This window comes from Solanum tuberosum, unplaced genomic scaffold, assembly GCF_000226075.1.
Source record: "Solanum tuberosum cultivar DM 1-3 516 R44 unplaced genomic scaffold, SolTub_3.0 scf00239, whole genome shotgun sequence".
In the NCBI taxonomy this organism is placed as follows: domain Eukaryota; kingdom Viridiplantae; phylum Streptophyta; class Magnoliopsida; order Solanales; family Solanaceae; genus Solanum; species Solanum tuberosum.
This window is the reverse complement of record NW_006239163.1, coordinates 302245-315485: the sequence shown is the minus strand read 5'-3', so window position 1 is coordinate 315485 and position 13241 is coordinate 302245. Positions and strand designations below refer to the sequence as shown.

Genomic DNA, 13241 nt, shown 5'->3' with positions numbered 1-13241 from the left:
TAATTTGTATAACTTTTGTATAATGTAACTTTGTATAATATAATTTGTATAACTGTTTAAAGTTCAGTTATTTGTGTTTGTATGAATTTGTTATTTCGATTTTATATAAAAAATAGCTTAACTATACAATTGTATCCACGAATTATACAAATTCATCCGTGAATTATACAAATGAGACAACTTAAATTGTAACTACAACCCATAAATATACAAACTATAGCGATAGAGCATAATTAAATTTATTATAGTTGTTATTCGCGAAAGTTCTCCTTCGAAATTGAGTGAACAAATGACCCAAAAGAGTTGAGTGAGGACCCGACAATGAGTTTCTTCACTAAATGGGCTAAACCGTTCGCCTTTCCATACTAAAATTTGGGCTAATGGGCTTACCTTAAAAGGACGAATAATCGGTCTACAAGAACCTTCTAGGCTTCAATCCAGTAGTAGTAATCCGAATTCCATTTTCGTTGCCGTCGATTAATCTGAATTCATATCAGTTACAATTCTCCGACGACCTTCCCGGCGAATAACTTTTGTACAGAATTCGTCAATTTCATTGGCAAAGTAACTTCTTTCCTTTTGTTAAACCAATGCCTCGGTAAGCACAATACTTTTTCAGCTATTTTTTTTTTCGGTTTTATGCTCATTTTCTCGATTTCAGTTCTATCGTTGATCATTTCTGTGATTTTTCAGGTATTACTGTGACTATTGTGACACTTACTTGACACATGATTCGGTGAGTTTTCTGATTATATTTTTAAGGTTCACTGTGAATTAAGATTGTGATAAGTTCTACACTTCTACTTCTGTTCTAATGGTAGCATTGTGTATTTGTATGCTGAAATTAGAACACTAATTTCATAAATTCATCAAAACTTTCATACAGCCTATGGTCGGTAGTTTGATGTTTTTGGCAAGTATAGTTTGTAGTCTCCAACTACACTTAATGCATATAATTAGCAAATAAATCTAAATTTATTGTTTTGATTCATTAGTCTGTTTGTCCAAAATTAAAATGTTTGAGTCGGCGTAATTTGCCAAGTTAAGACTTGAGATATATGCTTATGGATTGTGTTAAGTGTCTTCGAGGATACAAGAAAAGATAATAGTCCTAATGAGAATTGTTGTATAGTAGGTGAACACTTTTTAGTTTGAGAAACATGGCATTACTGAGGAAAGATTATGGAAAGAATAGCTACTACTTAAAATTCAATTTCCATTTATACATGCAAGAACTGTCTCATGGTATGTCCTAGGTTAAGCATTGCATGTTTATCATGTGTTGGATCTTTTACAATGTTAAGCACAGCTGAGTTTTTTTATGACTTGAACGTAAACGAAATTTCTAGTTGGGGTTATCAGCAATTACGGCTTAGACTTAGAGTCTGATTGGACCAGTGGAAACCCTAGTCCTCATCCCACAAATAATGCTTCCAGAGTTGGCAAAGGAGTTACCACATTTAATGAAGTTTTATGAGGCATCTGTTCAAATAATTACTCCACCACACACGGACTTTCGAGGTCCATCTAGAAATGGGAAGAGAGCAGATTGCAATTAAAGGGGTTGAATATAAGCTAATTATCCAATGTGATGGAGAACTGAAATATCATTAGAATATGGAACTATTTGGATTGCCTGTAAACAAAAAGTGCTTTATAATTGATTACCATTTGTCCTATTCATATATGCAAATAAGTTGCAGATCATCAACTCGTAGTGTAGCACATGATGCAACAGCATTCTATATCATAGTTCTTTTACTACTGCTGTCTATTTAGTTTATAATTAGTTGCTTCTTTAGTGGGCATCTTACACCAACTAGGCTGAAGTAATGTGACAGTATAGCATGAAACGGTATAAAGCTCTTAAATCTTGATAACAATTTTTTGAGAAAAAAAACTTTCATTTCTCTTTCTATGCACCTCAAGTGATGACTCAGCAAAGGATTTATCCGCCAAGTTTCTTTGGAGGTTTTGTCATGTCAAAATCTAGTAAATAAGTTTTGGTCTTTCTTCTTTAGAAGATAATGTATAGTAGAACACATGACAGACTGGATATCAAAATGGCAATTTACTGCTGAACCAATCAAGATAGGGGTTTGAGTCAAACCAGTGACTGCAGACAAGACGCGAATTGGGATGATATTGGAAACTTGATCCTTGTGATTCTGGTGCTGGATTTTAGTCGGAACTGATGTGCTAAATGTGATACTAAAGCTGAGGACTAGAATCACAGCATAAGCCAGAAATTATTTTAGTACCTTATGAATCAATACCCTTTTTTAGCATTTTGAATGGAATGAAGGAATATACAAATTTTCTGATTCGGTCGGAAAGTAACATTGACCTGTAATCAGATTGTTTGAAGGCTGTAAACCACAAGCATAAACATATACAGAATCACATAGGAAAGGTCGATTTAGTTGTCATACAAGAGAATCAATGATGTTGACTGCACTGATTCTGAGGCACTTCATATTTCATATAAGAAGAAAAGACAAAGTACAAGTTTGATAGCTAAGTTCACTTCATTTCTCCCAAAAAATAAAATAGAAGATTGATAGCTGGTTTGTCCAAAAATCTTTTGGGGAATTACAAAGAAGGTGTCCACTATTAAATTTATCTGATTTTCGGGGAAGAAGGCAGGCACTACTAAACTAGGAACAATGCACATTCCTAAAAGATAATATTGTAGAACTTGAGAATTCAATAGGAGGTGTTGTTGTAACAAAAGACAAGTAGTAAAAGAACTCATTTGATATGGACAAAAAGTGTGTGTTTAAAGCTCACTCTCAACATTGAATGACTATTTCCTTGGTGCAAAAAAATGAACTATAAGAAAGACTCATTTGATATTTACTACCTTGACTAAATACCATAGTGCGTTGACTGTGGGGGTGAAACTAGTGTGGTTGCAGCCAGAATTTTGGAGCAGTTGTAGGTGCAAAGAATCAACATATGTGTGGGAAAGTTAATCTTGTTGAACCTATCCAGTTTTGAATCTTTCAGCATCTTAAGCCTTGAGCAATAACTTGTTCCACGGTGGAAAATCTGAGCTATATCCGAATGATGCTCTTATTTATCAAAACTCAGCACATCAATCACTTGATACTATGGTGTATCTTCCAAACTGGAAATATTTTATTCGTGACTTGAGATCAGCTGTACAAGTCTTGATGCTAATATTTTCTTTTCTATTTTGATCATAAACAAGAACATCTTGATGCGAATATTCATCATACTTTATAGTGGTACTTGTAATTCTGCTGCACAAAATGTATCTTTTTCTGCAACTCCTGGGAGTTGTGCATTGTACCTGTTCAAAACAAAACTTCTGGGAGTGTGCATTCTATTGTGTGAATGATCTGAAACAGTTTTAGATTGTCCTCTGCTTCTTGTTGCTTGGAGGTCTGATTTATTTTATTTTATTTTTTGAGAAAGGTAACTCTACTTGGAGGTCTGATTTCTTAAACTTTTTCTCTTAAATTCTCAGCCTTCTGTCAGAAAACAGCATAATGCCGGTTACAAACACAAGGTGTGTGTTCATATTTTGCAACTTTTCTGACAATCCTGTCTCCTAGCATGAATGTCATGTTTTCTGTGATTCTACTAACGTTAGGAATTGTTTTCAGGCTAATGTACGGTCTTATTATCTGAAGCTTGAGGAGGAGCAAACACAGATTCTGATAGATCAGAAAATCAAGGAGCGGCTTGGGCAGGCAGTAGCCTACCAGCAAATAGGTGCAGCTTATAATCAGCATCTTGCTGCCTTCCCTGGTCAACGACCCCGCCTACCTATGATGCCACCTCCTATGCTGCCTGTTCCAGGAGTGATGCCCCCACAATTAATGGCAGGTGCCAGGCCTCCCATTTTGCCAGTTCCAGTTCTTGGTGCTCCAGGTACCAATCCATGTGAATTGTTTGGTGATCCCTCAATATTTTCTGCCACGTGTTGGTATCTATGTTTATCAGGCTGTTTCTGTCTTTTTCATTTTGTACATTGAGTGGGATAATATCCTTCTGCAGGTATTTTATGATGGACTTACTGTTTTGAAGCACGCCCCACCCCCACAGTTTAGGTTGAGGCATTTTCGTTAGTTCCGGAAGTTAATGATTGGTGTCAATAAAAGTGTTGTAGATAGTTTGTTACACTTGCTGCAGGTTAATGAACAATCAAGTGGAAACAAGATTACTCTGATCTTAACTTCTTGATGCCCTTTTTAGGTTATTCTGCGGTTCCTCCAACTGCAGGGCAGATGCCACCTGTTGCATCCTTGCCGATGCAACCCAATGTTTTTCCAGCTCCTCCTGCACTGAACCCCCTTGTAGGTGTTCCGGGTGGAGCCCCTCCACCTAGTCTAGGCAGCGCCCCTTTTCCTGCTACGCAATCAATGTACCAGCCAAATCCCAATGGAATTGCTGCCTCTTCTGCTAATGAGACAACAACCAGCTAAGTTTGTGCTCAAGCCAGTGATATTTTGACCATCTTCTGTATTCTCAGTAGGATATTATGGTTTTGGATGAAATGGCAAAAGAACAATGGCTTCTTAATGAGTACCGGTACTGAACATCATCAAGTTCTGATAATTGTAGAGAAGAGAGAACTTTTGCTTCTGGAGTTTATTCTAGGAAGAATATCATGTCCTTGATCTGATTTAATGAGTATTTGCTGGTTCTCATGTATTGTACCTTAAATCTCAAAAAAGGGAACTCGGACTTCTTCTCAGTACTAAACTATTCTGCCGATAACCCTTAGTTGCACCGATTGTTTGAAATGGAGCCTTAAAGGTTTTCCTTCGTCTTATCGTTCACAGGAATCTATTAGTTTAGGATTTGTCAAACTATATCGTTATCAAGAACAGAGGAGATGAGTAATGGTCACGTAATGTGACTCACATTCATGCATTCTCTATCCTTAATTAACACCACATAGCTAACCAATTCAAGGACCAACACAGGTGAATTTTTTGAAAATATAGGTTGTAAACTTATTACTAATGTTTATAATTCTAAATGAATTGTTCACACGTGTATCTATAATATAAGCAACAGACGATTAGTTCAATTAATTAATACTTCACACTCCAGGTAGACCCACCTCTGAGGACTGAGGTGAACCATCTCCAACAATTGAACGGCACAATTCAAAGTACACTTTCACTAGTTACTTCAACTACTTGGAGACTTCTTTGTAACATACAAGGAGCTATGCCAGACTGGAACACAGTGAAAAGCCTTATTCATCAGTGAGCTAATTATCCAACTAAGATTGTAAAAATTGAGTGCAACAAAGGTGCATTACTCTAATTAGAGCTTAAGTTCTTCTACTCTATTGTCATAAAGGCTATCACTTTAAACACAATGTACATCTACTAAGAGGTGAACGCCGTATAAAATGAGGAAGACCGCGAGAATAGTCTTCTGTGGTTCAGCATTTTAAGGAACTATGAGAGGAGCAAAGGTATAAATCAACCCTCTCTCACACAAATGAATGGGAGAGAAACAAACATTAGTGGAATAACTACATATTGTCAAATGGCTATGGAATGGAATCCGGGATCCAAGTAGATTAGGTTAAGGCAAGTATGAGTTCAACCCTTTTCTCATCGGGCCAGGATCGATAGCCGTTCGACCTGAGGAAAGTGCGGTCAGATTCAGAGTCCACTATTTTTCTCAGAGGTGCAACTGATTGCTTCTCTTAACCATGCAGATCTAGGAAAGCAAAGTACTAATCTTGAGAGAGCAAGGAAAATAACAAGTAGGGTTCCACAAGTTTTACAATTTGATATATGCCCAATTGCCTTCACAGAACTTGTTCATCACATGCTAAGTGAAGCGACCACCAAGCTGATGAAACAATCAGTTGTAAGTTGTAACACACTCTTCAATAAACATCAATGAGAAATATCAATAGGAGCAAGCTCAAAATAGCACTACGTCAGGACAATTTTCCTTCAAAGCCAATCCCTGAGTCGCCTGTAAAGAGACATAATTGCATCAATATAACATCAAGAATAGTCCCACTGTGTGTCATAATGTTCACACAGGTCAAATGTGTCCTAAGCAATCTATAAAACATCTCTTCCTTCTCATCATTGCCAACAGATAAGTTTCATCGCTAACTGCTAAATAGTTGCTTGACCTCTCCATTACAGCAACTTTAGCATACCACTTGTGGTTATTCTTTAAGGGATTATCCATATTTAAGAAGGGAGGCAAAAACCAATTAAAGAGATACATATCCAAAACTCCTGTTATTTTTTGTTGTGAACCAATAGAATATTGTGGTGACAAAACGAGTTCATTTGACTAAATTGAGACACCTTGGCAATTTTCCTGTTTTCCATTCTTTGGTTGGATAAATCTCATTGTTTTTGCAATGAGGACTTAGCTTAAAATTCAGTAATAGAAATTAGAAAGGACTTAATTTACTTGTTAAGTTCTCAGCAGAGTTTAGCAGCTAGTAATTACCTTATAATTCTCTAACCGAAGTGACAGAACTAAGAATCCTTTCTTGCTTCTGCATCCTGATGTCTCCATGGATTAAGAGCGTCTCTGACAGCCTTGGCTTCAGGAGAATTCTCCCAGGCTCTCTTTTCCGCTTCTAGAACAGTAACCTTATCATCTGATACAAATTGCTACCAAGATAAGCAGCATACACACTTGAGAAAACCTCTAAAATGCTGATATCGTAATATTAAACTGTTATCATTAGCACGGACACACACAAGGGGAGAAAGTATGAGCAAAATTAGGTTTCTACTATTAGTCAGCTCTGAAGTTCAGTGACAGTTATCTCTAAATTGTAGGGGATAATCGCAATCAATCTCTAGAAGTATAAACTATGAAATCAATCAATAACTAGACCTCATTCAGAAACCAGTAGGTATCAGCTATTAGCTATATGAATCATCTGTATCCCTTCAACTGAATTCAGGTCCATTTCATTCCACAAGTCCTCTAGAATACATTATATGATAAAAAAAGAAAATCAAAATATTTCCAAAATGAAAGGCATTGCAAATCTCTCATTTTTCATTCATTTTTAATGAAATAAAGATTCAATCTTCCTTTATCTTTCTCAGAAATGAAAAATGGGTTAAGGCATACATGAGAGAACAGAAAGAAGTAGAAAAGTAAAGACGAGAGAAAAAAAGAGTAGTTTTCATACAAAATCCAGTCTTAATCATGAAAAACTCCATGGAACCTCCAATCATGGCCGAAACAACAGCAATTTTCAAATACCAATCCCAGAATTTCATTTTTACCCTTGTAACACTGCTTCAATTCCTGCAAATCAAAAGAGAATTTTCAAGAACCGAGCAACAGTCGGGGAAAGCTAATAGTAGACTCGAAGCTACTACCATATGTAAATCAACTCGAAACAAAAAGCACCAAAAATTAAAATTGTTGATCCAATTGAGGTTAACTCAATCAATCAACTATACTTAATCTCAAATACAATGTGTAAATCCTCATTATTCATATTCAACTGATTCATCAATCATCATAGTTAGATTAATTTTACCTATTAGCCCAAGCAATACTGATTCTACTGCTTCTTCTCCGTTTTCTTGATTTCTTCACTTCAATGAATCCATAGGTTTGCTGTTTGTGCCACCAGCCTATCAATGGAGCGGGTCGGGACCGATTACGGCCCAATATTTGGGTCTACGGACCCCTATATCATTTTATGAGAAAATTAGATTTAAAATCAAAATTCCTTACCTAAAAAAACTCAATTATCAATAATAATAATAATAATAATAATAATAAACGGCAATTCACTCATTCTAATTTAGAGTTAAATGTCAAAAATATATTTAAATTATCCTTTTTTTTTATTTTATATTTAAATTATTGCTAGTGTGAGAAACACACCTAAATAGGGTTGTTCAAAACCGAATCGAAACCGATAATTCAAACCGAAAAAAGTTATTGGTTTATCCGTAATGGGTTATTGGTTTAGCGGTTTTGATAACGATTTTGATTTTTTGTTATCGGCTTATCGATTCTTAACGGTTTTAGGTTTTTTTCTTAACGGGTTAACTGATAACCCGATAGTAAATTAAATAAGGAAAAATCACCTCATATACCCAGATTCTGAGTTTAGACTCTTGCTATTTTTAGGAAAAATCACCCCATATACACATTTAAGAGTCAATATTACAGGTTTTAAATCTACTTTTAAAAAATTCTTGCTTCTAACAGTTTAATTACGGGTTATAACATATCACTAATTATTTATAAATTAATTAAATTTTACTTTATTAAATAAGTTATTTTTTATAATTTTATATTATTATTAAATTATTTAAATAAAGAATACCCCATAATTATCTCTTACACAATTATAGGGATTTACATTGATTATTGTTCCTTTTTTACAGTTACAAGTCACACCCACTCCATCTAAATCCCTCACCCCACGTCAATTCCACGTTAAAAAAACAGAAATTCATCTTTCATCTCTTTCATCCATACTCCATTGAAGCCGGTTTTTCAACATCTAAAAACTGATTAGGAGAAATATATTCTCCATACAATCAAAACAAAAGGACAGATCTCTAAGTTGCAATTTTCAATAATTTTAGTATTTTGGAGAAACCCCGTTTGATAATTGTATTGCAAGAAAGTTTATTTTACCATTTTCATGGAGGTGAATCAGAGATGTTTTGAGGTTGATCCTTTCTGGGTTTTGCTTATTTGAGTTCTTACTACGTGGGGAATGGTAAAAAATCGAATCTTTATTGATTTTGCTAATGTTTTTGGGAGATTTATGGCCATGTGTAGTGTAGATTGGAGTTTATTATAGGAGGTAAAGATATTCTTGAAACTTTATGTTGTTTGAACTCTTGAAAAGTACTGTTGAGTGTGTGTTGTCCTCCAAAAGTTAATTGGGTTTTTTACTACATGGGATATGGTTAAATCAATTTAGTAGATTTTTTTGTTAAAATTGTTATATTATGCATATTATTGGTATGAAAGCTGACTTAATATACGATTTATGAATATGGTATGAAATGTGTTTTAACATTGGTATGAAATTGATTTATTGTTGGTATGAAAGCTGACTTAAGTTGTGTATTATTTTTATCAGAAAATGGTGTGATATCAATGGTCCAATTATGTGAATTGATTGTAGTTTGTTAAATCATCCTTTTTTTTGTGTGTATAAATTATGACTAATGTTGGTATGAATTTGATATTTTCTTATAATACCTATTTATTTTTTTTATAATAAGAAGGTTTCTTTTTCAATTTCTCCAACTAGGTTGATGGCAATGCGGAAAAACAAAGAATGATGATGGCGCGATCAGTGAGAGTGAAGTAACTGGGATTGTTGCTAGCAAATTTGATGGATCCCGCATAGCAAAAGAACATGCTCCAGATACCAGCAATTATCCTACACCAAGATTACGGAGATCAAATTTGAGATAGTTGATTGCAACTTAGACTCTTTAGTATTTCATGTCTTTTTAACTTTTGAACGATATATATTTGTTTTTATACAGTTTTAAGTATTGAATGATATAGAATATGCATTGTTTTATTCAAGTCAGTTAGCAACTACATATGAATTACAGATTGACTCTCATAATTTCAAGATACTAGTTATATACAGACTGCATATCAATTGGATACAAATTTCTGGATATCAGTTATATACAAACTACATAACAATTGGATACATAAACAGTTTAGTTTTGATATTTAGTTGGAGATAAAAATGAACACCATATAATTGGTATCCAAACTGTATATAGTTGACATCCAATTATTCATACCAACATTTATTCAACCTGAAGGATCTCATCTACCACCATGTTTAATTAATATAGATAAGCAGTTGTCCATCACAACAAAATAAAGATTTTTCAAACAAAAAAAAACTTGATTTAATCGTCAGTGACAACAATTCTGGAAAAAAAACCCGAAGAGAGAGTAACATAGATGAAAATGGATAAAATCATATTTTTTAAATTAATTTCAACATATTAGAGTGAATTAAGGAAACTAAATATTCCTAATTAGTTTGAATCTCCTAAATTCATGTTAATTAATAATTATCATCAATCAATTCAAATTTTATTAATACACCTATTTCCGTTTTTTTCTTCAAAATAGATTTATTTTCCTTTTTTATTTTTTTATTTATTTTCAAAATCGATTTTTTATCCTTTTTATTTTACACCTAAATTATGTATTACTCATTAGTTTAATTTGAGAAACACATAGCAATATTGACTAAACCAAATGTATATATACTATATACACACACTTAAGTAGGTCTGGCCTTGAATTTGCGTTCTCATGACTTTTTATTTTTGGTAACACGTTTTCTTATTATTTTTAAAACCTTCAACTCTCCCCCCACCCGATAGTAAATTAAATAATTATATTTATACCATTTTGTACATAAAGTCCTTGACTTAAGAGTTTGGTTTCCTACTTTTATTTCTGGTTGTCCCAAACTCTTGGTTATTATACAATGTAAAAGTATTTGTTTTTGAGAAAAATGTAACTTGTGAACTCATGTGCATGGTTCATTTGATTTGTCACCTTGTTTTAAGTGACTTTTAATTATTTTTTTTGTCAAATCTTAACGGTTAAACCGATAATCGAACCGATAACGATCAATAACCGATAAGTCAATATCTTAATGGTTCTACAACAGTTTAGCATCTCTACAAACCGATAATCAATAAGTCAAATCGATAAACCTCAAAATCGAACCGATCGATACGCAGCCCTACACCTAAATTATGTATTACTCATTAGTTTAATTTGAGAAACACATAGCAATATTGACTAAACCAAATGTATATATACTATATACACACACTTAAGTAGGTCTGGCCTTGAATTTGCGTTCTCATGACTTTTTATTTTTGGTAACACGTTTTCTTATTATTTTTAAAACCTTCAACTCTCCCCCCACCCGATAGTAAATTAAATAATTATATTTATACCATTTTGTACATAAAGTCCTTGACTTAAGAGTTTGGTTTCCTACTTTTATTTCTGGTTGTCCCAAACTCTTGGTTATTCTACAATGTAAAAGTGTTTGTTTTGAGAAAGATGTAACTTGTGAACTCATGTGCATGGTTCATTTGGTTTGTCACCTTGTTTTAAGTGATTTTTAATTAATTTTTTGTGTCAAATCTTAACGGTTAAATCGATAACAATCAATAACCAATAAGTCAATATCTCAATGGTTCTACAACGATTTAACATCTCTACAAATCGATAACCAATAAGTCAAATCGATAAACTTCAAAATCGAACCGATCAATACGCACCTAAATTATGTATTACTCATTAGTTTACTTTGGGAAACACATATCAATATTGACTAGACCAAATGTGTATATATTATATATACACACTTAAGTAGGTCTGGCCTTGAATTTGCGTTCTCATAACTTTTTATTTTTGGTAACACGTTTTCTTATTATTTTTAAAACCTTCAACTCTCCCCCCACCCGATAGTAAATTAAATAATTATATTTATACCATTTTGTACATAAAGTCCTTGACTTAAGAGTTTGGTTTCCTACTTTTATTTCTGGTTGTCCCAAACTCTTGGTTATTCTACAATGTAAAAGTGTTTGTTTTGAGAAAGATGTAACTTGTGAACTCATGTGCATGGTTCATTTGGTTTGTCACCTTGTTTTAAGTGATTTTTAATTAATTTTTTGTGTCAAATCTTAACGGTTAAATCGATAACAATCAATAACCAATAAGTCAATATCTCAATGGTTCTACAACGATTTAACATCTCTACAAATCGATAACCAATAAGTCAAATCGATAAACTTCAAAATCGAACCGATCAATACGCACCTAAATTATGTATTACTCATTAGTTTAATTTGAGAAACACATAGCAATATTGACTAAACCAAATGTATATATACTATATACACACACTTAAGTAGGTCTGGCCTTGAATTTGCGTTCTCATGACTTTTTATTTTTGGTAACACGTTTTCTTATTATTTTTAAAACCTTCAACTCTCCCCCCACCCGATAGTAAATTAAATAATTATATTTATACCATTTTGTACATAAAGTCCTTGACTTAAGAGTTTGGTTTCCTACTTTTATTTCTGGTTGTCCCAAACTCTTGGTTATTCTACAATGTAAAAGTGTTTGTTTTGAGAAAGATGTAACTTGTGAACTCATGTGCATGGTTCATTTGGTTTGTCACCTTGTTTTAAGTGATTTTTAATTAATTTTTTGTGTCAAATCTTAACGGTTAAATCGATAACAATCAATAACCAATAAGTCAATATCTCAATGGTTCTACAACGATTTAACATCTCTACAAATCGATAACCAATAAGTCAAATCGATAAACTTCAAAATCGAACCGATCAATACGCACCTAAATTATGTATTACTCATTAGTTTAATTTGAGAAACACATAGCAATATTGACTAAACCAAATGTATATATACTATATACACACACTTAAGTAGGTCTGGCCTTGAATTTGCGTTCTCATGACTTTTTATTTTTGGTAACACGTTTTCTTATTATTTTTAAAACCTTCAACTCTCCCCCCACCCGATAGTAAATTAAATAATTTTTTTAAAACCTCAAACCCCCCCCCCCCCCTCCCCACACCCCCACACACACATACTACATTTCTATGATAACCTCCTCCTCCTCCTTTTATACTACGTATATATTTATTATTATATCAACATTCCTCTTCATTTTATTCATGAGATTTTATTTTAGCACCAATATGCTTAGTAGCACTACCAATCAATCTTTCATATACTATTCAAAAAATCCGTTTGAGAAATGATTCGATTATATTATTCAATTAATCAAATTTATTTTTACTTAGCGAAATTTTCATTTATTCGTTCTCCTTTCACATGGAGGGATATAATGGCTTACTTTGCCCCCTCACAAAATAATAATAATAATAAAAATTATTTTGAATGTTTTATTCTTGACTATGGATTTGTAACGACTTTTTTTACATTTAAAGTAATAAACATTGTAGCATGCTATATACTTATTTTGTTGTATCCACATTGCAACACCATAAACAAATCACTCATCATGTAACAAAAATCTACAATAAATTATGTGAGTTCGATAAACAAAGAAATTCATGTTAAGATTGCAGTCAATGAAAATAAATGACTTAGTGTAACCTTTGAGAAAGAGCTCGTTTTGCATAGCCCCAATAGAAACGGTAAAGCAATGACCAAAATAT

The 13241-nt window shown here is 33.2% G+C and overlaps 1 protein-coding gene and 1 long non-coding RNA gene across 2 annotated transcripts; one reads left to right on the top strand and one right to left on the bottom strand.

Moving 5' to 3' along the window:
* The first annotated feature begins 419 nt into the window (after positions 1-419).
* LOC102580993 (U1 small nuclear ribonucleoprotein C-like) lies at positions 420-4734 on the top strand. Its single transcript, XM_015313233.1, has 5 exons — positions 420-598; positions 694-736; positions 3494-3535; positions 3633-3900; positions 4225-4734. Exons 1-5 carry the CDS (start codon positions 591-593, stop codon positions 4452-4454), a joined length of 591 nt encoding a protein of 196 aa, XP_015168719.1. The 5' UTR covers positions 420-590; the 3' UTR covers positions 4455-4734.
* A 693-nt stretch (positions 4735-5427) lies between these two features.
* LOC107062529 (uncharacterized) lies at positions 5428-7680 on the bottom strand. Its single transcript, XR_001474686.1, has 4 exons — positions 7529-7680; positions 7172-7290; positions 6472-6625; positions 5428-5976 (listed from the first exon to the last, which is right to left on the bottom strand). It is a non-coding gene; the product is annotated as an uncharacterized lncRNA (long non-coding RNA).
* Positions 7681-13241: the final 5561 nt, after the last annotated feature.